General features: G+C 51.1%; 10 protein-coding genes across 10 annotated transcripts; 2 read left to right on the top strand and 8 right to left on the bottom strand.

Annotated features, from left to right (window-relative positions):
* The first annotated feature begins 235 nt into the window (after positions 1 to 235).
* On the top strand, positions 236 to 1,712 carry GGS25DRAFT_257001 (uncharacterized protein). The gene has a single exon (XM_049257243.1). It carries the CDS (start codon positions 381 to 383, stop codon positions 1,581 to 1,583), a length of 1,203 nt encoding a protein of 400 aa, XP_049118318.1. The 5' UTR covers positions 236 to 380; the 3' UTR covers positions 1,584 to 1,712.
* A 336-nt stretch (positions 1,713 to 2,048) lies between these two features.
* GGS25DRAFT_521144 (small secreted protein) lies at positions 2,049 to 2,510 on the bottom strand (the record flags this gene model as incomplete). The annotated part of the gene is made up of 1 exon (XM_049264002.1): positions 2,049 to 2,510. The coding sequence occupies one exon, from the start codon at positions 2,508 to 2,510 to the stop codon at positions 2,049 to 2,051; it is 462 nt and encodes a 153-aa protein (XP_049118317.1).
* Positions 2,511 to 4,531: 2,021 nt separating this feature from the next.
* On the bottom strand, positions 4,532 to 6,790 carry GGS25DRAFT_256976 (ASST-domain-containing protein). Its single transcript, XM_049257242.1, has 3 exons — positions 5,764 to 6,790; positions 5,638 to 5,703; positions 4,532 to 5,578 (listed from the first exon to the last, which is right to left on the bottom strand). Exons 1-3 carry the CDS (start codon positions 6,329 to 6,331, stop codon positions 4,590 to 4,592), a joined length of 1,623 nt encoding a protein of 540 aa, XP_049118316.1. The 5' UTR covers positions 6,332 to 6,790; the 3' UTR covers positions 4,532 to 4,589.
* Positions 6,791 to 6,916: 126 nt separating this feature from the next.
* GGS25DRAFT_488425 (uncharacterized protein) lies at positions 6,917 to 7,914 on the bottom strand. The gene has a single exon (XM_049260818.1). It carries the CDS (start codon positions 7,737 to 7,739, stop codon positions 7,320 to 7,322), a length of 420 nt encoding a protein of 139 aa, XP_049118315.1. The 5' UTR covers positions 7,740 to 7,914; the 3' UTR covers positions 6,917 to 7,319.
* Positions 7,915 to 8,320: 406 nt separating this feature from the next.
* GGS25DRAFT_488420 (fungal-specific transcription factor domain-containing protein) lies at positions 8,321 to 11,805 on the bottom strand. Its single transcript, XM_049260817.1, has 4 exons — positions 11,129 to 11,805; positions 10,110 to 10,998; positions 9,789 to 10,037; positions 8,321 to 9,659 (listed from the first exon to the last, which is right to left on the bottom strand). The coding sequence occupies exons 1-4, from the start codon at positions 11,350 to 11,352 to the stop codon at positions 8,646 to 8,648; spliced, it is 2,376 nt and encodes a 791-aa protein (XP_049118314.1). The 5' UTR covers positions 11,353 to 11,805; the 3' UTR covers positions 8,321 to 8,645.
* Positions 11,806 to 12,458: 653 nt separating this feature from the next.
* On the top strand, positions 12,459 to 15,066 carry GGS25DRAFT_256895 (HET-domain-containing protein). The gene is made up of 3 exons (XM_049257241.1): positions 12,459 to 12,804; positions 12,880 to 13,152; positions 13,210 to 15,066. Exons 1-3 carry the CDS (start codon positions 12,651 to 12,653, stop codon positions 14,958 to 14,960), a joined length of 2,178 nt encoding a protein of 725 aa, XP_049118313.1. The 5' UTR covers positions 12,459 to 12,650; the 3' UTR covers positions 14,961 to 15,066.
* A 235-nt stretch (positions 15,067 to 15,301) lies between these two features.
* Positions 15,302 to 16,779, bottom strand: GGS25DRAFT_531224 (uncharacterized protein; the record flags this gene model as incomplete). The annotated part of the gene is made up of 4 exons (XM_049265475.1): positions 16,067 to 16,779; positions 15,936 to 15,987; positions 15,681 to 15,873; positions 15,302 to 15,553 (listed from the first exon to the last, which is right to left on the bottom strand). The coding sequence occupies exons 1-4, from the start codon at positions 16,392 to 16,394 to the stop codon at positions 15,302 to 15,304; spliced, it is 825 nt and encodes a 274-aa protein (XP_049118312.1). The 5' UTR covers positions 16,395 to 16,779.
* Positions 16,780 to 18,931: 2,152 nt separating this feature from the next.
* On the bottom strand, positions 18,932 to 19,237 carry GGS25DRAFT_521139 (uncharacterized protein; the record flags this gene model as incomplete). Its single annotated transcript, XM_049264001.1, has 1 exon — positions 18,932 to 19,237. One exon carries the CDS (start codon positions 19,235 to 19,237, stop codon positions 18,932 to 18,934), a length of 306 nt encoding a protein of 101 aa, XP_049118311.1.
* A 687-nt stretch (positions 19,238 to 19,924) lies between these two features.
* Positions 19,925 to 22,115, bottom strand: GGS25DRAFT_531222 (uncharacterized protein; the record flags this gene model as incomplete). The annotated part of the gene is made up of 4 exons (XM_049265474.1): positions 19,925 to 21,633; positions 21,696 to 21,797; positions 21,863 to 22,011; positions 22,074 to 22,115. The coding sequence occupies 4 exons, from the start codon at positions 22,113 to 22,115 to the stop codon at positions 20,046 to 20,048; spliced, it is 1,881 nt and encodes a 626-aa protein (XP_049118310.1). The 3' UTR covers positions 19,925 to 20,045.
* Positions 22,116 to 22,641: 526 nt separating this feature from the next.
* Positions 22,642 to 26,886, bottom strand: GGS25DRAFT_531219 (uncharacterized protein). Its single transcript, XM_049265473.1, has 2 exons — positions 23,508 to 26,886; positions 22,642 to 23,398 (listed from the first exon to the last, which is right to left on the bottom strand). Exons 1-2 carry the CDS (start codon positions 26,820 to 26,822, stop codon positions 22,877 to 22,879), a joined length of 3,837 nt encoding a protein of 1,278 aa, XP_049118309.1. The 5' UTR covers positions 26,823 to 26,886; the 3' UTR covers positions 22,642 to 22,876.
* Between the last annotated feature and the right edge of the window lie 1,066 nt (positions 26,887 to 27,952).

Here is a 27,952-nt window from a genome sequence, read left to right as displayed (position 1 = left end):
TCATTGTTCATCATTATTTATTTTATCTACACGTGGTGCCGGGACAAAAGTACAATACTATTGTTTAAGTTCACACAAACGCCATTAAGCACGTTCTAATACAATATCAGTACAGTGCTGACGAGAGAGGATGATCTATTCTCTCGTGGTTGATTTTAACCAAACTTTGACCGACTCACAGTTTAAATAGAGAGGAAGCCAAATGCCTTTCTCTTGCAAAAGCTGTGACTACTTAAATCGGGGAAAGAATTCCCTACGTCTTCTTAAACCGGCTGTTTTCCCTTCAAGAATTCATCCCAAGTCAGGAACACACAACATAAAGGAGTCAACTATACTATACAAAACTGCAAACCCACATATATACCACCAATACCGTTGCAATGGATTTTGTCTCATTAACCGACTTTTTAATTTATAATTTCCGCATGAAGATCGCCAAAATAGCGGGCATACAAGCTCGCTTACAACAAGACATCAAGTTCTTCTCTTGGGGCGATCCTGCAGGCAAGCAAGTATTTGTGGACGCCCGAAGATACTACCTTGATATTTTAAAGATATCGTTGGCACAGCTACGCGAAGCAATGGGAAAACCTGAGCTAGCGACTGTAGATGATACTTACGCCGTCGAGGAAATCATGAGGAGAGTCAAACCGGTTAGCGAGAGTTACCTGAGACAACTCGTGAAAGACAACAGGATCACCGAAGACGAAATGGACTGCATAATAGCAGGCAAATACACCAGTGTCGACGATTTCTTCGATGACTTGTTCAACGTGGGTTCCCCTGGGAAAGAGAGTGATGCGAGTTCTACTGGAGCTACTGTGGGTGATGAATCGCCCGTCACTGAAGAAGCCGTGAAATACGACAACAACGGCTTTCTGATAGATGGCAACGGCCAAGCGGAAACTAGCAGCAGTGTCAATCCTGCTGCTACCAATGATATAGATATGCCAGATGCTACAGACATGGCATCTGGTACAAGCATGATTCCACTGTCACCGCTACCGACAAGACCTGAGCCGTTTTCATTTTCATGGGCAGATGACGTGGAGGAAGAACTCGAGGCATTGGCTGTCCAGCAAGTAATAGAGCAGCAAGTGACTGCGACGGCAACGTCACCAGAAAATGTGCCAGCATCACCCCGACGCACACCCTCACCTCCTCTTTCCCCCGAAAGCTCAATATTCGAGTTTATAGACCTCGACGGTGGTAACAGTGACCCGCCTGACGCATCTTTCGGTGCTACACCAATTCCCGAGCAGCCAGCCACACCCGTGGCAGAGGCTGCAGCCAGTACATCCCGGGTTCCAGATACGCCCAGTCAACCCGAGGTCCCCGTCCCCGTCCCCGAACCAGCGGGCCTAGTCCAAAGCCTGACCGAAGAGAACGCCTCCAAGATCTGGGTATGGAACACGCCAGAGGGCGGAGATGAGATCCTCGACACTTGGGTCGAAGATAAGGCCATGTGGTTCTGGCAGTGGGAGATCATCTTCGCGGCGAGGCTCACGGCGCACAGGTTCAAGCAGGACTTTCGGGATGCTAGGAGCGTGTACAAGGTGGACCCCTTTGCGGATGAGGTTTAGAAGGGATGGAACCGGACAGGGCAGCACAGGACACACTGGTAGGAGGTAGTTGCTTGGAAAAAGCGCAGGTTGGATATTTCGGTGCGGTTTTACGGGATATTTAGATTCATGATACACAGTACGATACCCTTTGAACGGCATTTACATAAGATAGAAATGATTTTATAAACAAAGATGAACGACTTTCACTATTATCGTGATATGATGAGATTGTTAAAGAGTGAATCCGCTTTTTTATATATAGGCATATATGTGTGTGTGTGTGACCCAGGCTATGCTGCTATGTACTAAATATTAAACATTGGCGACTTGTATTACACCGTGCCTCGTATGTTCATTACACTCCCCAACCCCTGAAACCCGACGCGCTTTCTTTTCCTTTCCTTTCGTGATATCCAGTCAACCCATCAAATCAATCCTATTCTTCAGCCCATCCCATCCTATCTTATCCTAAGTGCGGATAATCTAGAAGGTAAGCTGGGTAGGAGGCCAGCTCAAGTCGGGGGTGACGGGCGCGCCACCGGCAAGCGCCTTATCGGTGTAGGAGGGCCAGGTGATGAGCTTCTGCTCGTTGTCGACGAGGCTGAGGGTGGTGAAGCCGTTCTCGGGACCGAACTGGTCGCTCCAGCCGCTGCCCACGGTGTACTTGCCGCAGGCGTTGCCGGCGGAGTCGGTGTGGCTCGCGGGCTTGGCGCCCGCCTTGACGACGAAGGAGCAGGGCGTGCTGGCGGCGCCGGCGAGGTGCGTGTTGATCGTGAAGGACCAGGTGCAGCTTGTGTCGGCGGCGTCGCACACGCGCTGGAAGGCCTCGAGGGTCCATTGCGGGACGTCGGCTACGGCGGACTTGGAGGCGGTGGCGGGGGTGGGGGCTGCGAGGGTGGTGGTGGTGGTGAGGAGGGTGCTGAGGAGGAGGGTTGTGAACTGCATTTTGGCGGTTGTGGTGGTGGTGCTTGGTGTGAGTAAGAGATTACTGGTATTAATGATTATTGGATATGTTGGTAATACGGTAGCGAATGATGTTGATGATGATAATGATGAGTGATGATCTTGATGATGTGGATGAGAGTGACTGAATGGGAAAGAGATGAACAGGAGGGCTCGACTGGTGTTTTATACACGGAGGATCTTGTTGTTCAACAAAAACCAACCATCATCATCGAATCGAAGAAGTCTTTGCCATGCTGTCAAGTCAACCCGATGATGGCCTGACCGAACTTGGCTAACCTAGTCCTCTACTATTGGTGGTCTTAGGCCATATTACCCTCGTTGTTCGAAAAAGCTCGTATTGACGTAGCCTGTCTTGTTTCTTGTGTCTTGCCCTCTCTGGTCTCTCCATAGTCACATGACGGGGAATAATAGTGCAGATGTAACGATGCGGAGAGAGGTTGAGGCTTAAGCTCGTATTCCAAGACCCTGGACTGTGGATGCTCGCGGCATCGTATCGTTGTACATATTTAGCACCTCAATCCTCAGCCCTGACTCGATTTGGTCTAAGGCCAATTCCCCACGCGGAAATGATCGTCCATCTAGCCCTATGTGGGCGATCCGGCCCTCTTTCGACTGATGTTCTTGGCATGTCTCCCCCAAGCCACGCTCTCCTTCGTGGCTGGATGGACGCCTGGCGATTGGTGAGAGAGCGGGCTTGGCTTGGTGCTGTAACGTGGTAGCCCGCTTGCGACTTTTGCGCGCCTTAGCCCGGGAAGCTTCTCTACCTATTTTTAGTTTCCCGCTACGAAGCGAAGCGAACCGTGTTTTCTAGAAGGATTCTAGAATAAAAATGCTTGGTCTTGTGATGGTGCTTTGCATCCGAGATCAAGATCTCTCAGATGCCTGACGGACGATCATTATGGTGCTATGGGCCTGAGTACGTCCGTCCTTACAGGCAAGCGCATACTAAAATCGAATTCATTGATGTTTTTCTATGTTACATGTCTTCAAGGTATGCATGTAGGTAGAGTCACGTTGATTGAATAATTTTTAGAATTCTTTTTTGAATCGTTTACCTAATACGAGTTATACCATCCAGGCATACGACAAGGGGCCTAACTCGCTTATACTAGGTGTTACTTCCGTATGCGGCGCGTAAACAAACCATTTGGCATTCTCAGTTTAGACAATGAGATGGCGCAGGTAACTTGGGTAAATTAAAGAATGGGAACTAACAAAAAGGCCCCTTTGTCTTCACGGGACGTAGCGTAGCATCCCATCTGTGGACGTGCCGTCTCTAATAGCCTTCATGCAAAGCATAAGATGATTTACTAGGCGGGATGAGAAACTAGTGCTGATGCTGCTGACCGAATTAATTCGAATGTTGCATTCGTCGGTTTGGACAGACCGCTTCGGATGGCATGGGAAACACTATGCGCGTTTCGGCAACAACAACGCTTCGTATTCTGTCAACCGCCTCATTTGCTGTCTATTTACATCTCTCGTACCGTATGTTCCGCTCCCCGCTGCTGCCAAGTCTACCTCCGGGATCTGAGATGGTCACGCAACGGATCGTACTCTTTCTCCAACCAAACGTCATGTTTACCTAGGGATCTGAGCACTTGCTCCATATGACCTTACTACGTTAGGTAGTGTTGTATGTTGAATAAGCACTCAATTTCTCGGAACTCATCTCCGCCCTAGTCTCCTTGTTAACGGGACCAGAGTTCATGTTGACCACTCAAAGTGTGGGAGCGGTGAGACTGGTCGTGATGCGGCTCTTCCCAAAACGTCAGGTTGAGAAAAGTCCCTCAAACCACCTGGGCATACATGGCAAGATACACTTTGCGGAATATAACAAGAGAATTTACCAAATGAATGTATTAAGGTCAGCTATAAACAGTCTAAACGAATGTAGATGTATCAAAGAATGGATGGTCGACCACAATGATGCCCCTAATTAGGCAGGTACCTAGTACCTACAGGTACTACCCTGAATAGGGGTGGATTGAAAAAGGGGATAGGCAAGACACCACAGTCTGCCTCCAATCAAAAGTCGCAAACTCGCACCCGGTCGGTTTACAATTCGTATTCTTCCCAACGGCTGCTAGACTTCTCCATAACCTTCTCCGCCGTAGTCTCGGTGGTTGCCTTGTAGGCGTTTCCAGCGGGTTTAATTTCCTGCTCGACAAGCACTGTTGCCGTATGTCGCAAACTCTTCCCATTGGCACCAATAGCTTCGGCAGAGACGGCAGTCGCATGCTTAGGAATCCGAAGTGAAGTCTCGAAGCTAGTCCTTTCGACTTCGCCGATAAACTTCTTCGATCCATTGCTATCCGTAGCGGCGTAGAACTTCCAGGTCTTGGTCTCAGTGTCGCCGTTCCAACTCACGTAAGCAGTGATCTCTTCATCGTCCTGGAGCGCTACAATAGCAGGCTCTTCGTTGGGCAAGCCCGTCCAGTTGTAACGGAAGGCGCGGTAGTTCTCGACGCCCAGGCCAAGATCACCGGAGTCCATGTACGCGTGGAAGATTGCCTCGCCGTTGGGGAGATACTCTGTCACTGCACCTGACGACCCCCAGTTCACCAAGGCGTTTCCGTTGGGTAAGATCTGGGTGGAACCCTGAGACTTGGATAGGAGATCATCCGGCGGGTAAAAGCCCTGCACCAGTTCGGCCTCCCAGGAGGTAGTATTGACCTGGATGATCTTCCCGCTGCTCGTCGGCGCAGTATGCACCTCCGATCCCCCGCTATGCTCGGTTCCGTGCGCGCTGTTGTCGTAGAGGCTGATGATCTCGATGCCGTCCTCCTGGCTTATAAAGCGGGCGTGGTGCTGGAAGCAGAACTCGGTGTCCTTGGGCACCTTGAACGAGCTGTCCTTGCCGTTCAGCTTCCAGATGATTTCCCCGCTCGTCCCGTTGATCTTGTGGACGCTGCACGCGTCGCGCGCGGAGATGAGATAGTTGCCGTCGGCGTCCTTGTCGACGCTGTTGATGTGGAAGTAGTCCCATGCGTCGGAGCTATTGTACCCGGATCCGGCTTGGCCGGGGTTGATGGGTAGGATTGCCTCTGTGGATTGTTAGAAAATAAATCGTTAGTCACTATGGGGAAAGGGTTGTTGAGCATACCGTCGGGGGAAACATGGTCTAGACTTGCCCACTCGAAGAGCAATTCACCAGTGGTGATATCAAGTTCTATCAATACATTAGAACCGCGAGTCTTTGATAAATATTGATTGTATTATAGGCACCTACCTTGGATGATGGCATTGACGATCCACTGTTGTTCAGCGCTGGCACCCCAAGCCGTCAAATCACGAGCAACCGGTTGGTAGATCTGAATCAAGCCCGTTTTCTCATTGACGATATGGAACTCGTGCTTATCTACCAGCTTATGGTTACCAGCTCGCAGTTCTCGGATAGTCTCGTAGTGGTTGTCCATTATAGTGACATGGCCGTGACCGTGTCCATATCCCGGATTATGGTCACCTTCAAAGCTAAACAGGATATCCTTGCCGTCCCAGCGACCAGCTTGGAAATTGGTCGACCAGATGCTGTAGATTCCATAGCCGGACCAGACTAGGTCGCCATTGTCGCGGAATATATACGGGCCAGCTTGCCTGGGACCATGCTGCTCCGTAGGTGTATCTGGGAATCCTGCGAATGGGGCAACGAACAAGTACCCCTTTTCGACATCCTTAGTCGCCGGGATGGTGATATTAAGTCTTGGTGGAGCAAGATCCGAACGAGATTTGTATTGCCAATCCGCAATAACCGGGAGTGACAGTGTCAAGGCTGTCCCAAGAACGTGAAAGGACCTCATGGTGGCGGTCGGGGAGGGTTAATGCTGCCTGTGTCAGAGAATAACTCCATTTCGCAATTTTTTTAGAAAGGGTACATTAACCTTGGTATAATACAAAAACCCTAGATAGCCAATTCCTTTTGTTGAGTTTTGTAGCTGTTGTATTTTCTACCCTTTTCGTATTGAAAATGTAACAGCAGTGTTTATGGAGAAGATAGAAGGATGAAAAAAGCTTTCATGGGAAGGCAGTTGACTTTATATGTTGTGCGGTTATACTAATATGAAGGCAGAGGTTGAATTAATTCAAAAATCAAGAATTGTGAATGGAAACGACAGATTCCTCATCGACACGCAAAAGCACGTCAGTATATCAAGTGGACCTTTACTGCATGCGACTCTAGATCGTCTGTGATTCATACCCTATTCAATAGTAACTATTAGATCTAACTCGTCTATAAAATCACATGACCCCGTTAAGACATATCGCAATAGAGACGTGGAATTAAGCGTCTGACCTTGCGGACGCACCCGTGGTTGTTGGGTCCCTCAAAAATCACCTAGGTCGGTAGCCAGGTGTCAATTGTACCCCAACAAATCCTAGCAGCACAAGCAGTCCGGTATTAACCTGACCCTAAATCCAACGTCTAATGTGTGATCGCCCCAAAGAACACCTAGGGTTGAGGTGAAGATGTTGTTCATACCTACCTACCTAAGTATGTGCTGAAAAGGGGCATGATCTATGGTTCATGTTGTATCACGTAACTTTTCTATAAGAAAGCTTCGAATGATTCGCAACATTCAATTTGAAAATTTTGTATATGAATTCATTGAATGCAATTCAGTTCTCATAGAATAAGAATAAGAATGATGAAAATAATTTCGTATTGACAGCATCCTGAGGGGAATACCACCCCCTCCGGACCTCATCTAACAAATGAAATATCACCTACCTACCTACCTACCTACCTGATCACCATCATCATCATCCCTACCCAGTCCCCTCAAAAAATCACAAGACGGCGCAAAAAACACCGTCCCCGTAACCGGCCTCGAGAAAATCCAGCAGCCTATCGTGCAGCCCCGGCGGCTCTCCGACGAACATGCGCTGCAGCATGCGCTCGACAACCCACAGCCTCCCCGCATACCCAACAAAGTACGTCCCGAACTCGCCGGCGCCGGGCGAGCCAAACGGCATGTTATCCCTCAGGATCTCGCCCCCGTCCCCGTCCCCGATCGTCGCCAGCGACTCATGCGACTGCTGCCTCCCCGCCGCAGCGTCAGCAAGCTCGAAGTTATCTAACTTTCTCCGCCCGACGATGGACTCCTGCTCCTCGGCCGAGAGGGCGGCCCAGGCGCGCAGGCCGTGCAGGTACTTACTTCTGCACGACGACGTAGCTCCTGCCCACCGCCTCTTCTTCTTCCTCATCATCCCCCGCACGCACAAAGACAGACCCAGCGACCGCCGCACCCACCGGATGGAGTTGCCGTGTCAGTCGGTCCCAGGCCGCGCTGCCGATGCCCGCGGTGCAGGTGAAGGCGGCGGCGGGGTCGCGGCTCGACACGTTCTTGGCGAGGCTGGAGAGGGAGGAGAGGACGGTGCGGACGGTGGGGATGGCGGTGGGGATGGCGGTGGGGGTGGGGGTGGGGGTGATGGTGGCGACGAGGAAGATGGCGGATGCGGTTAGGGGGGCGTCGATGCATGGTGCTTACGCGTCGGTCTCTGTTGAGCTTGATTGCTATTGGAATTTGACTTGGGATAGCACAAATCGAGTGTCTTTAGCGGTAGGTACTTATCCTTCAATCTTGGGTGAGATGATTGCTGGGTGGGAAGAGGCGAGCAAGCGTTGATGGATGAGGATTTACTCGTAGATTGTTGAGTGCTAGGTACCCAAGTATGCTCTCTTCTGTCGGGGGTGGATTTTTAACTCATCCTACCTGCTCTGCGCCTAGAAGTAGACTCTAAAGGGGCTATAGAATAGCTCAAATGCTTTCAAAGTAAGACGCTCGCCACGTGTAATGAAGGTAGGTAGGTATATAATAGTATGGGGTATTTATCGCAAGACGCAACTATCTACTCGATTCCGAATATAAACATCTATAAAAGAAAGAAATACGTGAATACGTACATACATTCATGGGATATATACCTACCTATGTATAAGTCTAGTTAGTTAAACGTGTTTACTCCGTTCAACTCGTCTCGTCTCGCCAATAGACATCCAAAAATCCTTCTCGCGTACCCCATTTCCGCTATACACAGTACCCTAGTGATATTAATATAATTGCTCGCTCGCTCGCTTGCTATAGTTACCTAGGTATTCAAGAACCCAACTCCTCAAAACAAGTCTTTAAAGTGCTGGTACACATTCACCCCCATACTGCCGTACGGCAGGCCCGCGCCCGTGCCATCGCCCACAGGCGGCGTGCTACTCGACGGCGGCAGCGGTCCACCACCGGGACTCGTGTTCTTCCCCAAGTACCCCTCGAAGATCCGCGACATCTCCGTCGAGATCTGCTGCCCCGTCTGCGCGCTATTAAACGCCGGCGGTGGTTGTGTTGGTGCCGGCGCTGAGGGCGTCGCCGCCGCAACAACAGGCGACGGATGGGACTGGTATCCCGAGGGCAGCGGCGGCGTCGCGACCATCTGCCCCGTCGCTAAGCCTGCCATCGTCAGCGCCGCCGTCGAGTGCGGGTCCTGGTCGAGCCCTAAACGAGGCGCGACCTCGCGCAGCGACTTGATGGTGCCCCAGAGCCGCTGGGAGACCCAGGACTTGGAGGACATGTCCTTGACGAGCTCGAGCGCGAGGTAGAACTCGTGGCGGCACGAGGAGCTGAAGTTGACGGGCGCGTGGCAGGACGCGAGGAAGAGCACCGAGATGGCGGATAGCAGGAACTGGTGGTAGAAGATCTGGATCTTGCGGTAGATGTTCGTCGTGTTGTTCAGGTGCGATAGGTAGCAGATCGTGTTCTTGGCTAGCTTGACGACGCGCTCGGCGAACGCGAGGTTCTCCATGATGCTGCTGTGCCGGTGCAGGATGGGCGTGTACAGCCACGTGCGGATCTGGTTGAAGCGGAGGTACGTCCATATCTGCAGTCGTTGGATGTCGTATTCCTTGTGGGAATGGATAGGGGGGTTTAAGTATGCGGGCATGGCCTCCCAGTCGGAAAGCTCCAGCTGGGTCTCTGGGGGCACATCGGCATACCATTGCTTGATTTGCCGGTCGATTGTCTCCATGTTGTCCGGTCGGAGTTCTAGCGTGGTGTTAGGCTCGAAATGCCGAACGAGGCGCCATACTTTTGCGCTCAGCTTCGAGTAATCGATCATGGCGACTAAATAGGGGTGGGATTTCTTTAACAAGTTAGTGATACTAGACTTTAGAGGTTTCGGCTTCGTAGGTACCTAGGTTGGTATTCGATACATAGGAGTATGATGTGGGTACCTCGGTATCAAGGGCAAATCGTAAATTCTCATACTTACAGGATACGGTAATTGAGGGTCGACCTCTTCATCCTGAATTGTGAACGGCAATCCAGTCCCAAACGCCCACCGACGGTCCAACACAAACGCCGACCAGAACGTGTTTATTGCGGTATTCCTCTCTTCCTCGGTGGGGAATCGCTGGATTGCCTCGCGCCGATGAAGCCCCAACTCAAAGCAGAGGCGCGTTACCTGACCCATAGTCCGCCAGGCCAGGATTTCATCGTTGGCGAGGAAGTGATAACCAGCCTATACGGGATTAGTGTCTACGAATATAAAATTTAGGTAAACTACCCGTTTATAGGGGTTATAAAAACCTACCACAAGAGCTAGAATGGGAATATTGTCCACTTCACTCGGCTCAGTCATGAGCATGCTGTTGGTGATCGGTATAGCGCTACGAAGAAGTCTCTGAGCTTTCTCGCTATTTCCATGTTCCTCGACCTGTAAGGCGCAGCACACCACCATCTTCAGCAATATCGTATTGCGGCCCTTGATCTCGCCATCATCGCCGTACAAGGGGTCAAAATGGTGTTTCTTCGACGCCTCCATCCACGATGACAGGGTTCTTGCATGATGGATAACCGCCTCAACCTTGACCACCGGATACATGAGACCGATCTCTTCGTCATATAGACGGCATAGCCGTATCAGTTCATCCTTATCAAAGTCCCATATTGGATCCCTATGGGCGCTATTGGGGTTTGCACTCGTCTGCGCATTCATATTCGGAGATGGGGCCGGACTTTCTTGGGTGAGTTCATCAAGCTCCCCGCCATCAGGCATGACATTCGTATAGCCCATCTTCTGTAAGGTGTTCTTGGCGATATCCAGATTGAAGCGAGTGCTCGTAGGTCCGTGGAAGCCGGATTGCCGGACATGGGGTAGTTCGGCTATCCTGTTTACGGGCGTGATCGATGGAATCGAAGAGATGGACGAAGCACTCGAGGCCGACGGTAAAGCGGGTGGTCGGTCTTGGATAGGGGCTAGTCGTAAGGCTTCGGATCTAAGGGACGTCATGTTTGCGAATAGCGCGTCGACTTGCTCTTGTAGTTGATTGACCTTGTTGGTCATCTGCTTGAATTCATCCGAGTCCCGGAAGGAGTTGGAGCAGCAATTGGGCGCGTAAAGGCAATGGAGGTTGAGGTTGCCGCATCTTTGACATGGTGTTTCGCCATTGCATTTGATCTTGCGTCTCTTGCACTCATTACTAGAGAAGTGGACGGGCTTGGTCAATACGATTGAGCTCGAGTCGCTTTATTTTTATTTGTGTCGCGTGCGCGCGCCGATCGAAAGGATTGATAAGGTATATAGGTAGGCAGGTATAGGTCAAAACTCACCAAGCAATGGAGATGTATCTGTTCCTCTTGCTTCTTTGCTGTGGGGGCCCCTTCGAACTTGGTGATCCATCTAGGCTATTCTTTCTCTTTGCGCCGGCAGTTGGTGTAATGCTGTTATTGTGCGACTGTTGGGAGCCGGGTGACATGGGAGGTAGGGAGCCAGGGGTCTCAGCCAGAGTCGTCAAATATCGCACCTCGCCAACTTGGTTCTCGAAGAATTCCATTGTTCCATGCCTTCCAATAGTCGGTCGGTCTGGTATTAGTGCTGCTCCTGTTGCTGCTGCTGGCAATACCGTTCGCCGTCTTGGGCATCGTGTTGTAGGATCAAAGCACAGAGGAGGGAAAATGGGTCAGAGAGATGATCGCGACAAAGAGGCCTTGCCCCACTACTATCCAAGGATTTAAGCTGGGACACTACTACTGAAATAGATCAAGACTCGAGAGGCTTCGGTTCCAAATATGGACCAGCCAAGTTCACTATACCTGCTATATAGAAGTTGTAGGTCTTTATAATTTTTTCTATGTTTGTCTGAAGTATGAGGGATTTCCATGCATTGAACCATTCGATGTTCTACGCATATAATAAAAGTTCAGCCTGTTTCCAAAAAGTCTAGAAGCATTCTTGAGCTGAAGCCACCTGGATCGAGCGAGCCACTGTCCCATATGTAAGTGGGGGAGTATATGGGGGTTAGTCTATTAATACTTGACAAAATATGGTTATTTTAGTGTTCGTAGAATTATCGGGCACTACTTATCTAGTACTGTATGTCAGCGGTCAAAGGGTGCTTCAGCTTCACTATACCTTTACAAACTCTCGGTATTCGAGAGGTACGTGACCTTGATAAGTTACATAGCACTTCCAATCGAAAAGGCGGCCTGTGAAGACGATGCTACTACCTACTGCTTAATTCGAGTCAAGCTTCCCAAAAGAAGGAACCTTGCTATTAAGCATAAAGTTATATCATTTTTATCAGTCGATTTGAAAGGGAAATTAGACGACATATTTCATTTCGAGGTGGTATCATTCATTACCGCCCCTTAACGCCATGAAGGTTCTCGCCAGGCGCCGTGGCGTCGCCATACACCAAGCTGTGATCGCTTATAATGTAGAACTTTCTCGAGTTCAATTATACCTCAGTCAAGCATACATAACCCAGCATAACCAATGTGAAGCGTTTATTTTCCCATAAAACTCACGAACCATGGCCCTGGGACAAGTAGGCTGCCTATCTGCCTAGGTACTTCTTATACTAATCCCTGTATACTCGATATGATTCGGCGTATTGCTGTTTGTTGGTTCTGGGATTTCATAGAAAATACTCCCTCCTCCACCATGCTGCGCCACGTCATTAATGCTGTGTGCGAAACCCACCTGGACAAAATACCTACAAGCTGAGGTAGTAGTATACCCACGATGTCCATTTAAGCACGGGAGCACCCGCTGCCTATTGCTGCAGGGCAATGGCAGTGCCTAGCTCAATGGTGAGTGCCTTGATTTGAAAACGAAGAATTGAAATGAGCAATGCTGTGCGACGTCTGCCGTACGGGGCTTCAAAATATATGGGACCCTAGCAAAGGCAAACGGATTGGGCTACTGCAAGATTTCCCCAAGATTCTGCGGTGCCGTTTAGATCTCGACGAGGATGACGAATTGGATGATGTCGACGAGTTGCTAAGTAAGTGCTAGCTATTAAGCCCAGTATTTCGAAGCATTGGTTCTAGGTGGTGCATTGTTTGCTAACCTTCCATAGAGGAAGCCGAACTGCAAGAGCCAGAGCGCTATGTCTTCGGCCACCATGCGGACTACGACTCACTGGCTCAGTCTAGGCGACAGGGCTGTGTCGCTTGCAATGAGTTTGATGATAACAATGATCGCGATGATGTAAATGAACATCTTGCAAGTTTGGGATACTATTCTGTGTTCTGTGTCGACATGTCTCTTGAGTACTCGGAACATCCAACAATGAATGTCTTCGCGGGCGAAGAAATGGAGCTTTTCACCCACGAGTTTTGTGTTCATGACGGTCAGTAAGAATCTCCCAACAACAGTAGTCGGGCATGTTAATAACAATTCAAAAAAGAAAACGATCATCTCAATTCTATACTCTCGTCGTCTACCTCGGACCTCCAGACCTGGACTTTAGTTGAGACCTGGCTGGACAAGTGCCTCGAATCTCACAAGATATGCCAGGAGCAGTCACTCACGGGGTTTACACCAACCCGGCTTCTAGAATTGCGGACGACGGAGACGGAAAAGGAATTTCGATTAGTGCACCACAGCGAGCTCGATCCAGGGGAGCGATACGTAACCCTAAGCCATTGCTGGGGACCCGAGCCCCCCTCGAAGAAGCTGCAGCTCTTGACCTCCACCGTCTCCACCCTCCGCGACGGACTCCCCGTCGCCATTCTTCCCCGGACCTTCCGCGACGCCTTCGAGATCACCGAGCGCCTGCACGTCCGCTACATCTGGATCGACCGCCTTTGCATCATCCAAGACTCCGCGGAGGACTGGCGGGCCGAATCCGCCACGATGCAAACGGTATACCGGAACGGATTCCTCAACATCGCCGCCCTCGGCGCGGCCAACGACCAGGACGGCTGCTTTTCCGAGCGCGACCCCGCCAAAGTCGGGCCCACGATCGTGAATCTAAGCCCGGACCACAGCCTCCCATCGCACTACCGACACGCCGAGGAGCCGAAAACATGGGTCAACGACTTCCGCCACGAGCCCCTGATTACCCGCGCCTGGGTGCTGCAGGAGCGCGTGCTAGCGGCCCGAAACCTCTACTTCGGGCGCAACCAGGTGTTCTGGGAGTGCTGCACGACGACGTGCTGCGAGACGATCCCGGCGGGGCCGCTGCTAGCCAGCACCAGCCGCACGGACTCGGGGCTCGATGCGGCGGGCGCCTCGAAGGCGGGGCGGTATCCGTGGAAGCGCCTCATCAACGTCACGTTCAGCAGCGTCCGGTCCGACTACGGATACCTCCACAACCTGCTGTCGGAGTGGGCGGCGGCCGTGGAGGCGTACTGCGCGTGCAGCCTCACGTTCCCGAGCGACAAGCTCGTCGCGCTGTCCGGGCTCGCGGGCCACATGGGCAATATACTGCGAGAGCTGGACCCGGAGTACGACGCGTACCTCGCGGGGATATGGCGGCTGACGATGCCCGATAGCTTGCTGTGGAAGGTTAAGGGGCCGACTATGACGAGACCGTCGGGGTATCGGGCGCCGTCGTGGTCCTGGGCCTCCGTTGACGGGCCCGTCGAGTTTCCCGCCGGGAACAGCAGTAAACTGTGCAAGCTCGTCGATGTCCTCGGCGTCGAGACATGTCCGCGAGGTGAAAATATGGTGGCCGGGGTCAGCGGGGGCAAGATCTTGCTCCGAGGACCTACGTGTGTTGCGAAGGGTCTGGATGTCAATGTGAAGGAGTTGGCGAACCCTCTCCTCAATGTCCGTCGCATCGGCAGCATTCACCGCCACAGCCGCGATACACCTATCAATGCAAGCATAACGGGCTGGGTTAAATTTGACAGTTTGGATGACGATCAATACGATGAAGTATTCATTGTACCGTTCTGGTCCCGAACCATTCTTCATCTTGATAGGATTGATTCCGAGGGGTTGGCGCTTGTCCCCGTTGATGAGTCCCTTTCACAGTATCGCCGGGTCGGCCATGTTAAAATCTACATTGATGTGGATACGGAAGATGAGGAAGAGGATGAGAGCGGGAATGAAGACTCAGACGGAGGGGAAGGCGAGGACGAACATAAAGATCTGGATAGTTATAATCCTTTGTTGGATGCATGTATAACGAAGACTATAGAAATTATTTGAGCGATTATTTCAAAGGAACTTAGGTAAATATGGCACATATACTCTGCATGAGTATTGGTCACATTGTAACTTTTCAACATTCACGGGTATGCACAATGCAATTGTACATGCCAAGAGACATAACAATAGCCAATGGAGGTTACCAAACATCAATTGCCTCTGATTGAATTCACTATATAGGCAGATTAGGAGACCAGTCCTAATAGAGGTTGATGCTGCACATTATTATCCAACTATCTTATCACAACAACATATCCAAGTACACCCCAGGCGACGCGGCCATAGGGAAAGGGGGGGAGAAAGGGGGCCAGCAATATCCAAGGATACATCACAGAAGTCGCTTATTCAGCGTTCTTCTTCTTCTTCTTGCCGCCGCCGAAGCTCGATACACCGGGTGTGGCCGACAGGTGTACCTTGAGCTGCATCCAGTCCTTCCTGATCTCCGGCTCCGAATGGAACTTCGCGTAGTCTTTATCCTTTACATGTGCCCGATGCCACGCCATGCCCTCCTCGCGCTCTTTATCCGTGTACGTCTCGTGCGACGGCGTCCACTCGAAGCCGGCTAAGTATGGTTCAGGGAGTTCGTCATCGGACTATAATGATGAGAGGGGTGGTGGGTTAGTTATGAGATGATGCATCGGATGATGGTGGAAGCAAGCATGGGCCACCAGACCCAGTTTGAATTGGAATCGGTAGGGAACATTGGATGTAAGCACTTACCCGCTTCGTGTTCTTCTTTCTAATGGCTTCTAATGCATCCTTGATCGTGATGCCGCCTGAGCCCGGCTTGGCTCTTGCCGTTACCACGGCGCCTGTTGGGAAGAGGAGGTCGATGCCCTTCACGAGCGGTTGTATCAGTGGTTTGTTTAGGATGTCCTTGTCTTCAACTTTCGTCGGAGACGTATTTATCTTCCTATTGAGTGGATATATTAGCAATTGTGAGGATTAATTGAGACTGCCAGACTAATGACTTACCATCCCGTCCTCTGTGTTTCTGGGGCCAGTTCTATTTTCGTGAAGGATTCAACTTTATATCGCCATACCCATCAGCATTGATCCGACAACACCGATAAGTCAACAACAGAAGGACATGGCTCTATGCTTACATATTTCCCGCATCGTTAGTACATTTGCACTCGAGCTTTTCCTCCTGTGAGTCACCTTCTTGTGGTGGGCCTCCTCTTTCGGAGATATTTCCAGGCCTTGTATGCCTGAGTCTACCCTTTCAAGGGCATTGTTGTCTGTAGGAGACGTCGGGGACACGTCCGCCACGCCTGAATCTATCCTGTCGAACGTCTTATTCGTAGGAGACTCGGGCAGCCCCTGCACAGCAGAGTCTACCCTGGTGAGGGTGTTCTTCTCATCCTTAACGGGTGATTCGGGTTCGTGCAAGCCCTGGACGGCGGAGTCTACTCTGGTGAGAGGTTCGGCCATGATGGATGGGGGGGTTTATATATAAAGATATATATATATAAGATTGGAACTAGATGGCCTAACTATCTGTATTGGGCTCCGTTAGTATCACATAAAATTGTATATAAAGCCCGTAAACATTATCTAGAACGGGTAATATTAATTCGAGAGAAATAGGGAGAGAGAGCTACCTTGATGAGATAGGAAGGTTTATGATAGCGATGATTTTGGGAGCAGTAACAGTCAGAAAGCTAATGCCTATGAGACACAGAGGAAAGAGAGAGAGAAGGAGAAGAGGCAGAGAGGGGAATAGCAGCAATTTGAAGGGACGGCAAAAAAAGGGGGCTTTCGGAAGAGATGGGAGAGGAGAGGGGGGGTTCTAGCATTCTCTCTCTCTCCCTCCCGGTCCTGCATTGTACAGTACAATGCTATGATACGAGGGGGAACCATGATGGGATCAACGAGACCAGCTGATACAAGGTGCTGCAACTAGAATTTCGGAATGATTGGGCGGGGTCGATCTCCAGTACATAGTAAGGTGTTGACAAGACGCTGATGGTGTGCTCATCGCGTGACTTCTGAACGATGGTTCGCTGAGCTCCGCCGGTGAGCTGTAACATCATACTTACTCAAACGGGCTTGGTGCGTGTGTGGATATATTTCCATCAACCGGCTTCGAAAACCTGGGGTAAAAATCCGGGGCGGCGGGGGCCTATACTCCACTATCGTGCATTGGTCGAAATCCATATGCAGAGTCCAAGCAGTCTAAGCACTTGGAGCTCTTGAAGCTAACGTTAGAAGCATCTAAGCTAGATGATTCTATCGGTTGAATTCCCTAGGTTGGTTTGTTTGTTTATGCTTCTCATGCATAAGGATATATCCCATCCTTTGACCAACATTCACGATAGCTGTTACTATAATATCGAGGATAAACATACAAGAGAGAAGTGCAATTGCCAATTATGCACTACCCAATGGCTAATAAAATAATGATGATCATTGAGGGGCCTAAGAAAGAGTCAGCCACGATGTTACTTACCCCCTAATGCACGAGTCGTGCTAATTATTAACTCTCTTTTTTTTTCCCGCCACGGCACTGCTGAGGCCCCCCTCAGATCACACAATCGGAACTATACCTGAGTGTGAATTCCCCTCATATATATTAGGGAGGACTGACGTCGCGGGCCCCCTAGCAGCAGCCATAGATCGTACCTAGTACTTAGCACCTCCTAGTAATTGGACGATCCCACCCCACCATTTCCTCAGGAGGTCGATTGCGTAGTAGCTGTCCTGGATCATCACTTTCTCTAAAACACTGCTTAACAGTTATATATCAAATAAATCTTGAGAAATTCGCTTTAACTTCAGGTGAACATATGGGTTTGTAAGTATCTTGAATATATTTCAATAACGTGATAACGAGAACCCATTTCACCGTCGTCGTCCCGTGAAGCGGCAAGGCAGGGTTGCCCATCCGTGAGACAGTTGCGGGGATTATCCAGAAACCTGATTACGTAGCACTTACTACCGACTCTGAACTCATCGACGATCTGAGATATTCAAGTAAGGCCTCCAAGTACTGTACCACGGTACCACCGTTGAACTGTCGTACTGTAGTAGGTAATATGGATGAGCTTGCAGAGATCGCGGATGTGACGATGTTCCTGGTACCTCATAGCTCAATTGGTATGTATATGCTTTCATGAACTCGAGTATCAATTAACGGTAAAAGACTTGTCAATACTCCTTGATATGGAGTTCGATGTGCATTATATTTCAATGTACCTATGCATTCACGTTCATCAACGTGACCAACCTCTCTCTGTCTTGTAACAAGGGAACCTCCATATGGGTTCACCCAGGCATTGAAACTCCAACCAAGGATGCAGCGAAACTTCTTAAGCTCCTCTTAAAAGAATGTACAATACATCGATCGCACAATAGCCAATCCTTCATCCTCCACACTAGCGGCACGCTCGGGGGCGCACATCCGTCTTACTAGTGTAGGGGCGCCTATCAAGTGACACTACCAAGTTGCTTATGTAGCAGCGAGCCGAGGATGGGATTGGATTAGTACCAAGGTACTTAATTGATAATTCGGAAATATTGAATGAGTAAATGCATTTTAGAGAAGGCTCCTGGACGGGTACAGGGTAGCACGAGATGGAGAAAGCAGCATGTAGGTAAGGGAGAGGGAGCATAGTGTAGAATCAACCTTGGAATTCTGCACCTAATCTAACCCCTAATAGGTAGGTACCTGACGAGAGCAAGTAAGTGTAAGGATCACATGACATTGAGGTTCACGTCGCTACATCTCCGACCAAAGTTTGATGATCTCACGATGTTTTCATCGTTAATCAACCAATTACCTAGAGCACTGAGCAATAACCACCTCGTGAATGAACAGAAATCCAACAACGTCTCACATCCCATCCCATCCCATCCCATTCCATTCATGTAAACTAACTCCCCTTCATCCCCCACATAGTCTTACACCTTACCCTCAAACACCACCCCTCGGCCCCTATATAACTGTGGCATCACCACCATATCATCCCTCACTTCTTCTTCTCCCCCCCAGCCAACCCCCTAACCGTCCCCTCCAGCGTATCCGTCGCGCCCTTCCCCACATTGCCCACGCCCTCCGTCGCCGAGCCCGCCGTGTCGCCCACGCCCTCCGTAGTCTTGTTCAGGCTCTTGCCCACGCCCTCCGTCGTCTTGCCCGTCGCGCTGCTGAGGCCCCCGAGCAGCCCGCCCTGCCCGTCCTCGCCGGTGAGCACGCTGTTGACGCCCCCCACGACGCTGCCCAGGACGCCGCCTTCTTGTTGGCTGCTATTGGTGCCGGTTTTCTTGTTGTCTGTCATGGTTGTGATGGTTGTTTGAGCGGTAGGTACCTAGGTAGATAGGCAGGTAGGTAGGTAGGTAGAAGAGAGATGAGGAGTTCTGATTGATGAAAGTCTTAAATACGAGTATGTTGTTTTCGGATATTTTTATGGTAAAAAAAATCAAGATCAATTAACCAATAATTTTGAGCTGTTTAAGTAGGTAGGTACTGGGTGTTGATGTTGTGATGAAGAGAATATGATACATCTCCCAACCCTACCAAAAAGAAGCTTAGCCCTACCCCCTTAAATCGTTCTTCCATCGCACTGAAAGATTAATAAAGCCGCCTTCCCATGACGCGTCCATGTTATACCAATGATCAAAGCATGAAGTCACCTTTGCCGCGACCGAGGAATACGGGCAAAGCACTGGAAGTTTAAAGTCGCGTATACACCTCATTATGGCCGCGGCCCGCTGAGCCTAAGCACACGGGACGAGGCCACATAGTCGCATACATAGGACTGGTGTCATTCAAAGTGTAATATTAAACATATAGGTACGTAAGAGTTTATTTCCAACCCCTTATTCCCAACTCCTTACAAGATATTGGACGACTCTCCTAGACAACGAAACCCCAGTCTTCCTTTCCGTATTATTTTATTTGGGGATACTCCTAGCACAATCTTGACGTTATCGTGGAACTCTAATTAGTCAACATTCTTCAACAGGTACGGAGTGTTCTCTCCGAATGTCCATCCTATTGAGTTTGAATGGGTGGCTGTCACAAGCAATATTTGTAACCTTTACTGATGCTAAGCCCGATACCTGTTAGTCTATACCTCTATATCCTTATTTAGCGGCGGCTACTATTGGGGAAGCCTTCGTATTTAGATCCTCTTTTAGTGTTGTTGACCCGATAGGCTCCGAGGATAGATGCACTCCACTGTCGGCTCTCTTCCTACCGGCCCCGGGTGCAGGTCTTGCAGGTGTCTCAGTTTCTGTTGCTGACTCTTGTATGGCCTCTTTCACTGCTTCGTCCGTTGGCTTATCCAGTTCAATAAGCGACTGCGATATCTTTTTACTAAATATGTGGACTGATGGTTTGGGAATCCGCGGCATCTGCGGCATCTGATTTGGGATATAGGATTTGAAACTCGGACCCGAAGGGATTTGAGGTAAATCGGGCATTTTGGTCGGCACGTAGGACTTGACCCCACTTCTCGCCTGTCCGGCAACTCGCATGAGATATTGCATGTACGTGCTTTGCTGCACTGCTTCTGCTTCGGGCTCTTGTAATATGCCCTCGTCTTCATCGTCGCCATCTTCCTCCTCCTCCTCTGGAACGTCGTCTGGGAGAGGCACGAGTGCTGCAGCCGCCGTGATATCTAAGGGCGACGGGAAGCCATAGCCACCCTCATCATCCTCTTCGTCTTCAAGAATTTTTGGGTCTATGTCCACTTCTTTGAGAATGGCGTCTGTCTTGGGCACTTCTTGGCCATCTTCTGTTATGGTCACAAGTTGGTCGATAGGCTCGGGTGATGGATGAGAAGCAAACTTGGGGTCATCGAAGAGAGGTGAATCGTCGTTGAACCAGGTAGTTACTAGATTGCTTGCTTCTTCCATCATCTGCTCATACTCCTCATTTTTATCTCTGATGAACATGCTCATGTGTGCTTGAACTTCATCTTTGATATTCTTAAGGATTTGTCGCGAGAATAGGGGGTATGCCTGATGATCCTTGGCGGGAACGGCGCAAAATGTCCGCTCCGGTACGAAGTAGCCACCACTCCACATCCCATTCTCTCCCAGAGACGTGTAATAGACGTGAACCCCGATGCCCTTCAGGGCAGCTAACCGATCTAACCTTTGACTCAATTCGGCCTGCTTCATGAGCGTGCCAACAAAGGTGAAGTGATCTGATAAGTATTCAAAAGACCGGCCCACGTTACCACTGTTGATATATGCCAGCCCTTGACTGAGAGTATCGATGCCCTGCTGGTAACCTTCTTTGACGGACTCCTTGTTCAGATTCCTCACGCTGCGCACACCATTCATGATCCGCTGACGATGCGTATAAGCAACAACACCCCCAGCAGCTATAGCACCAACAGTCCCAGTACGAACCGCAACGAGTTGCCAAGCTTTCCAGGCCGCACTGGTAGATCGTGCGGGGGGGATTCTTGATGCTGTCTTCTTCAAGGCTGTCTTTCCCAGAGCCGCTGGAGCTGCAGATATAGCGGTCATGACATTGAATACGGTGCTAACTTTTTGGTAGTTTGAGAATGCGCCGTAGACGAACATTGATCGTGCAAGTCCATTGTAAGGGGTGTCAAATGTCAGGATTCCTTGGATCAACGGGAAGATTGGTGAATCTTCTTGTCCATGAGCTATCCTCTCATCCAGTATGAGGAATAACGAGTCTGCCGCCACAAACCCACTAGGAACGATACACGTGAGTCTTTCAAGGCCTATTTCTTTGAGATGCAGCTATCCACTCACCCCATTGAATGCGCCACTAAGACGACTCCCACTTCTCTGTCTTGAGGAGGCCATGGTTTTTCGGTGTTCGCCTTTCGCACATCCATTACCTTCTCTTTCAACCTGGTACTTCTATTAGCACCGTACCCATGGTATGAAGTGTAAGTGCGATCGTATGAAATATTTACCACGACAGAAAAGATGCGCAGCATTCTCCCAGCTCCCCCTTCGTATCGTATTTCGGGTACACTATAGACTCGACATTGTGATCAGGGAGTTTATTTGACACTGCATTTTGTAGATCACGCGGAAACTCTCGAAACGTATCATCGTTCCCCTACATGCGCCGTCAGTGGGCTATTAATGTATTCACTTGCTGCTTCTGCTTTGGTTATTCACCTTGAATCCATGTATGAAACAGAGTAGCAACGTCCGCGACATGATGATTCAACCTGTTTATTTCGTATTGGATTGATGGTACGCAGTAACGGTAAGCTGAGTGTAGGTATAAAAATAATATTTATATAGGATGCTATTATCTCCAATATTTCGAGTCCACAAACATTATCTAGGTACTAAGTAGCGAGTAGTAGGATATTCAGTATAAGTTGATGTTAATCGTGAAAAGCATCAGCCACCGTCTTGGGCCACCCGAGTTACGTAGGCTAGCTGCTTCCTTCTTGACTTGTGATACCCTCCATCCCATATGGACGTGTCATCAATAACGTCACGAGTACATCGAAAATCTTAATTCATCATGATGTAGGGGCAAGGTCGCCAACTTATTTTCTACTACATGAACTTTGCGGCCCTTTTGCTCCGGGCAAGTCATTTGGTACGTAGGTACCCAGGTGGGCGGCTAGGTGCTTGTGTCAGGGGTGCTTGTGACCCCTGACCACAAGAGATGAAGGCATTCGCAAGCCCTTGGAACACCACTCTAAGATGATTGACAATTAACAAAACATCACTGAATACATTATTCTGAGTCTAAAAACGTGATAATTGCATTCCCCAAGTTTCACTCTTCCATTACAAAACCGAAAGACTTTTTGAAACTACTAGTAATCACAAACCACTAACCTAACCTAGAGAGATGGTTACAGAACAAAACATCCAGTATACAACGATAATAAAGAAAATAAGATAAACAAACGCCAAACCATCTTCATTAAAACATCAAAACTACACCCGGCTGTTCAAACTCACTTCTTCTTCCCTGTAATCGGCGCCAACACCGACCCTAAGCCCAGCCCATCCAGCACCTTCGTCAAGCCCAATCCCCCCAGCAAATTATTAACCAGCCCTCCCAAGCCCAATCCATTAAGCAGCTTACCCACCAACCCCAACACACCACTCAACAACAACCCCACCGCCGCAATAATCTGGAACAGCGGCTCGGACAGCAATCCCCAGAGTGGATTGATCCCCTTCTTCGCGCGGGGCAGGTTCTCGAGCTTCTTCTTCGCGTTCTCGATCGTCTCCGTCACCGTTCCCGTGAGGTCTTTCAGCAGGTCGGCGAGGCGGTACTCCTCCGGCGTGGCCTCGCGCGCGGCGGTCTTGTGCTGGGCGTTGGTGGAGATGCGGCCGTCGGGGTCGAGGCCGCGGATCACGCCGTTGGCCTCGGTGAGGATCTTGCCGCCTTCTTCGATGAGCGGCCGCACTTGGTTCACCAGCTCCTCTTCGTCCCGCTCGTCTTCGGGTTTGCGCTCTTCGGAGTCGATTTTCTGGGGTTAAGTAGTTAGTTAGTTAGCAAATCGAAACGGAAGAAGAAAGGTAGAATGCAGTAGTGAAGTAGGGAACGTAGAAAAGTGCTGTAGAAATGTCAAGACTTACATCCGTAATCATCTTCAATATCGGCTTCACCTTGTCGAGCGAGTGCTCAATGCACATCGAGATCTGCGCCGCGATCTTATTATCCTGCTCCCGCTGCTCCCGCGCCGCCTTCTCCTCGTCCGTCTCCGACGGCAGCTCCTCCAATAACGAGCAGTGTCCCAGCGTCTTCCCCTTCCCATCCACCACATCCCCGTCGTCGTCGATCTTCTTACCCGCGCACTCGCTCAGCAGGCCCGACGTCAGCTTCCCGACCAGGTCGCCGTTCTCGTCGACGACGCCGCCCTCGCGGTTCACGCGCCGCCCGGACATCGGGTTGATGTCCTTCGGCACCGGCTCCTCTTCCCAGCGCTCGGCGTGGCCCAGGACATTGCCGTTCTTGTCGCAAATGTCCCCATCGTCGTCGACCGTGCGCCCGAAGAGGATCTTGGGATCGCCCGACACAAGGCGGCCGACTACATCACCGCCCGGCGTGACGACCTTGCCCTCTTTGTTCACGGTGCAACCGGGGAGCTCCGTAAAAGGACCCTCCTTCATGCCCTCGCGCTCCGCCTCGGGGACAAGCTCACACTTCCCGATGATGTCGCCGGCCTCGTTGCGGATGCACCCGTTCTTATCGCACATCTTGCCGATCAGGCGCTTGAGGTCGCCCTCGATCACGCGCCCGTAGATGTCGCCGTGCGAGTCAACCGCATTGCCCGCTTTGTTAACGCGCTTTCCTGCCAGCGGCGACATGTCGATTTCCGGTTCCGGTTCCGGCTCCGGCTCCTCCCAGCGCTCGGCACGCCCGATCTGGTTACCCGCGTTATCGAGGATGTCGCCGTCGGCGTCGACGGTCTTGCCCTTCAGCTTCTTGGGGTCGCCGTCGACGACGATGCCAACTTGCTCGCCGTTGAACATCACCTTGCCCCCGTCGCTGACGACCGCGTCGGGGAACGCCTCGAACGGCGCGGGCTCCTTCACATCCTCCCTCTCGTGATCAGGGATCGGCTCAGCCTTGCCAATGACCTGTCCCGCATCGTTAAAGATCTGGCCCTGGTCGCCGACCTTCTTGCCCACGAGGTTCTTCAGCACGCCCTGGATGACGCGGCCCCAGATCTGGCCCTTGTCGTCGACGACGTTGCCGAGCTTGTTGACCTTCTTGTCGCGCAGCATCGAGAAGTCGACCTCTTCCTCCTCGGGCTCGGGCGGCTCCTCGAGCTCCTGCCGTTCCGCGTGCCCGATCACGTTGCCGTTCTTGTCGACGATGTCGCCCTCGGCGTCGACTTTCTTCCCGATCATCCGCGAGAAGTCGTCGCCGACGACGACGCCGACCTGGCGGCCCTCGAAGATCACTTTGCCGAACTTGTCGACGGTCGCGCCGGGGAAGTCCTCGAACGGTGCGTCGACGTTCTTGATCACCTCGGGCAGCACCTCGACCTCGCCGATCACGTTGCCGGAGTTGTCCCAGACTTTGCCGGTCTTGTCGGGCGTGCGGCCGATCATCTTCTTGATGTCGCCGCTGATCACCTTGCCGATCGGGTTGCCGTTGTCGTCTACGACGAAGCCGCCCTTGTTGATCTGCTTGCCCTCTAGTGTAGAGATGTCGGGGAGATTCTTCTGTTCCTCTTGAAGTTTAGCTGCGTCGAGAGCGTTGAGGCGTTCTGCGGCTTCGGGAACCTCTTCCTTTATGCGCTCGACGATGCTACCTTCGGGGATCAGGTCGATCTTGCCGAGGACAGTATCATTTTCGCCGAGCAGATTGCCTTGGGCATCGACTGCCTTGATCTCTTTGTTGACCAAGTTCTCCAGGTCTTGGCCTTCAGCGAGCTTGCCGAGAGTCTTCCCCTTTTGATCCGTGACCAAACCAGTCTCGGCAATGTTGAAGGGACCCTCGTACATGGCGATGACTTTGTCAGCCACAGACGGGGCGAAAGATGGGATTTGTATCGGTGCGACTTCTTCAGCCTGATGCTTAGCCTCTTGTTCCAAGGCATCAAGACGTGGGACAGCTTCAGGAACAGCCTCTTTGATGCGGTTCGCAATGGAGCCTTCAGGGGCAATGTTAACTTTCCCGAGCACAGTTCCCGTATCAGCTATGAGGTTTCCTTGACCATCAATGCCGTCGACTTTCTTTCCCACCAGGTCTTGGATGTCAGAACCGTCTGCTAGCTTGCCGATGACCTTGTTGTTTTGGTCCATGACCTTGCCTCCGTCCGCGACAGTGAATGGGCCTTCGAATAAAGCGACGACCTTGTTCGCGACTGAGGGGGATAGTGATGGGATGTCAATGGGGACAAGCCCTTCCTTGGACAACTCCTCGGGGTTAGAGCCGAGGTCAAGCTTATCGGCTGAACCCGCCTCGTCGGCAACATCTTGCACTCCTTCGGCGCCGCCTTCGGCAGTGTCTTGCACGCCTTCAGCAGTGTCTTGCACACCTTCAGCAGCGCCTTCAGCAACGTCTTGAGCACCCTCGGCGACGTCACCCGTGTCTGGTACATCCAAGTCCTTCTCGCCTTCCTTCTCGCCTTCCGCTGCGCCTTCAACAGCCTCACCAGCGGCATCCACAGGCTCTTTCACCGTATCGCCAACAGCACTCTCCGGCGCGCCCTGGGTTTCGTTTTGATCTCCCAGGACGCCCGTAGCGCTCTTAGCCGTCTGACTAACGCCTCCAGAGACGCCGCCGATCGCCGACTGCGCGGTACCCGCGACGCCCGAGAGCGCACCGCCTAGGCCGCCGCCGCCGCCGCCACCCTCGCCAGCCTCCGTCTGCTGCTCAGCAGCCTCCTCGTCTCCCTGCGGCGCGGCGCCCTTCGCGGACTTGGTCGTCGTGTAGTTGAGCTCGGACGCGACGTCCTCCAGGGGCTCGGCCTTGCCGACCACGGTCCCCTCCTCGTTCAGGATGTCGCCCTCCTGCGTGACGATGAAGTTGTTGAACTTGTGCGCGTTGCCCTCGACGACCTTGCCGATGGCGTTGCCCTCGTCGTCGATCACCTCGCCCTTGTCGTTGATGCGGCCCGCCGCCGGCACGATCTCGCCCTCGTTCTCCGAGCTCTCGGGCATCGACCGCGGTACCGACGCTTGCGACGCGCCTTCTTCTTGTGCGGTGTCGGCGATGTTCTTCCCCGTTCCTTGGTGCTTCTCTGTAGGCTTGGCCGCCGGACTGGTTAGTCCGCCGGCGGTTTCTTCACCGTGCCCAGACATGGCGGCTGGATGGATTACTGTTACTGGGTTTTCGTCTGTGATGATTTGGCGTGTGGTAGTGTTAACTATGGTGGTAGGACGTTGTTCTGTTCGTTGTGATGATGGTTGTGAGGTATCGTTACGATGAATAGTCATTAATCTGCTTTCTACCAACGTAACTGGAGATGGTGACTCTGGTCTTTTATGAAGTTACGGCTGCGATGAAGAAGTACTATCATAGCATAACTTGGCCTTAAGAAATATAACCTACGTCACAGGTTTGGAGCATCACCTCCCTCCCTACATGTATTTCACTTCGGCACGTCGGATTCATCTTGGTTCTCCCTTACCCATTCCCCCCTATTGCGAGACCCCATAGATTGCATTCGACGTCATGACATTGGGCCTCAGCCTACAATGCATTACACTGAACGTCATCAGTAGGGAATACTAGGATAGCATCCCATGAACAAACTTCGCGACGAAGTCAAGCCACGAATGAGGCTGCTAGCATGCCGTCGATCTCGCCCAGGTGTGCACCATCAATTCATAGATCTAGTAGGTATGTGGCTTTTCTGATGTGACCGAACTAGTCGGCTCGAGACTCCTGTTATTTTCCTGTATAAACTAGCAGTTTGGCTTCAAAGGCTCGATCAAATTACCAACGATCATTCGCTGCAGGCTGCCCGGATTAGTCCTGCAAAACAGGATTCCCCCGTCGAAGCTGTGGCCAACAGATACCCAGATACCCCGGGGGGTGTCATTTGCAGATCTCGATGGGCATAGAGTTTTGTCCATAATTCGCACTACACCATCTGCGCACATTCAACCGCAGTCCTTTGGAGTCATTGCACGACAGGGTTGGAGGCTGTAAGAGAGTCCAGTCAATGGGCAGTCTTATATCATCCTTTCAGCCACCGTAGCCACAATAATACCCCTTTATGGATTCACAGTTGGATGATTGGGTTGGGTTTGGCGCCGCCGCAGCTAGCCCTACTCTAACTCCCCTAGAAGCTCCCGCTGCTCTTAGTGTGTTTGAAGATCTTTTGGTGGGAGTCTAGAACCATTAGAAATCTCCTATTCGCCAACTTGTATGTGAAGAGTGGCTAATGATTAACGTCATCCCCAGTTGACTTGCATAAGCGTTTCCTACAACTGGACATGGGTCGTCATCAGACTAACGTCATATATCGGCCGATACAAGTCGGGATAACTTCCTATGGTACCCCTATAGGATATCAACTTGATGGAGAGTTGATGAAATTTTAAACATAACCGGTCATTTT

This window comes from Hypoxylon fragiforme (assembly GCF_022984875.1).
Source record: "Hypoxylon fragiforme strain CBS 206.31 chromosome Unknown GGS25scaffold_4, whole genome shotgun sequence".
NCBI classification, from domain to species: domain Eukaryota; kingdom Fungi; phylum Ascomycota; class Sordariomycetes; order Xylariales; family Hypoxylaceae; genus Hypoxylon; species Hypoxylon fragiforme.
This window is presented reverse-complemented; position numbering and strand designations above follow the sequence as displayed.

Coding starts and splice junctions, on each gene's coding strand:
- GGS25DRAFT_256895 (XM_049257241.1), top strand. CDS start 12,651: ATGCTGTGCGACGTCTGCCGTACGGGGCTTCAAAATATATGGGACCCT. Junction 12,805..12,879: donor TGATGTCGACGAGTTGCTAA/GTAAGTGCTAGC, acceptor AACCTTCCATAG/AGGAAGCCGAACTGCAAGAG. Junction 13,153..13,209: donor CGAGTTTTGTGTTCATGACG/GTCAGTAAGAAT, acceptor AATTCAAAAAAG/AAAACGATCATCTCAATTCT.
- GGS25DRAFT_257001 (XM_049257243.1), top strand. CDS start 381: ATGGATTTTGTCTCATTAACCGACTTTTTAATTTATAATTTCCGCATG.
- GGS25DRAFT_256976 (XM_049257242.1), bottom strand. CDS start 6,331: ATGAGGTCCTTTCACGTTCTTGGGACAGCCTTGACACTGTCACTCCCG. Junction 5,704..5,763: donor CGTCAATGCCATCATCCAAG/GTAGGTGCCTAT, acceptor ATGTATTGATAG/AACTTGATATCACCACTGGT. Junction 5,579..5,637: donor AGACCATGTTTCCCCCGACG/GTATGCTCAACA, acceptor AACAATCCACAG/AGGCAATCCTACCCATCAAC.
- GGS25DRAFT_488420 (XM_049260817.1), bottom strand. CDS start 11,352: ATGGAATTCTTCGAGAACCAAGTTGGCGAGGTGCGATATTTGACGACT. Junction 10,999..11,128: donor AGATACATCTCCATTGCTTG/GTGAGTTTTGAC, acceptor CCACTTCTCTAG/TAATGAGTGCAAGAGACGCA. Junction 10,038..10,109: donor TTCCCATTCTAGCTCTTGTG/GTAGGTTTTTAT, acceptor AATCCCGTATAG/GCTGGTTATCACTTCCTCGC.
- GGS25DRAFT_531219 (XM_049265473.1), bottom strand. CDS start 26,822: ATGACTATTCATCGTAACGATACCTCACAACCATCATCACAACGAACA. Junction 23,399..23,507: donor TATTGAAGATGATTACGGAT/GTAAGTCTTGAC, acceptor ACTTAACCCCAG/AAAATCGACTCCGAAGAGCG.
- GGS25DRAFT_488425 (XM_049260818.1), bottom strand. CDS start 7,739: ATGATGAGGAAGAAGAAGAGGCGGTGGGCAGGAGCTACGTCGTCGTGC.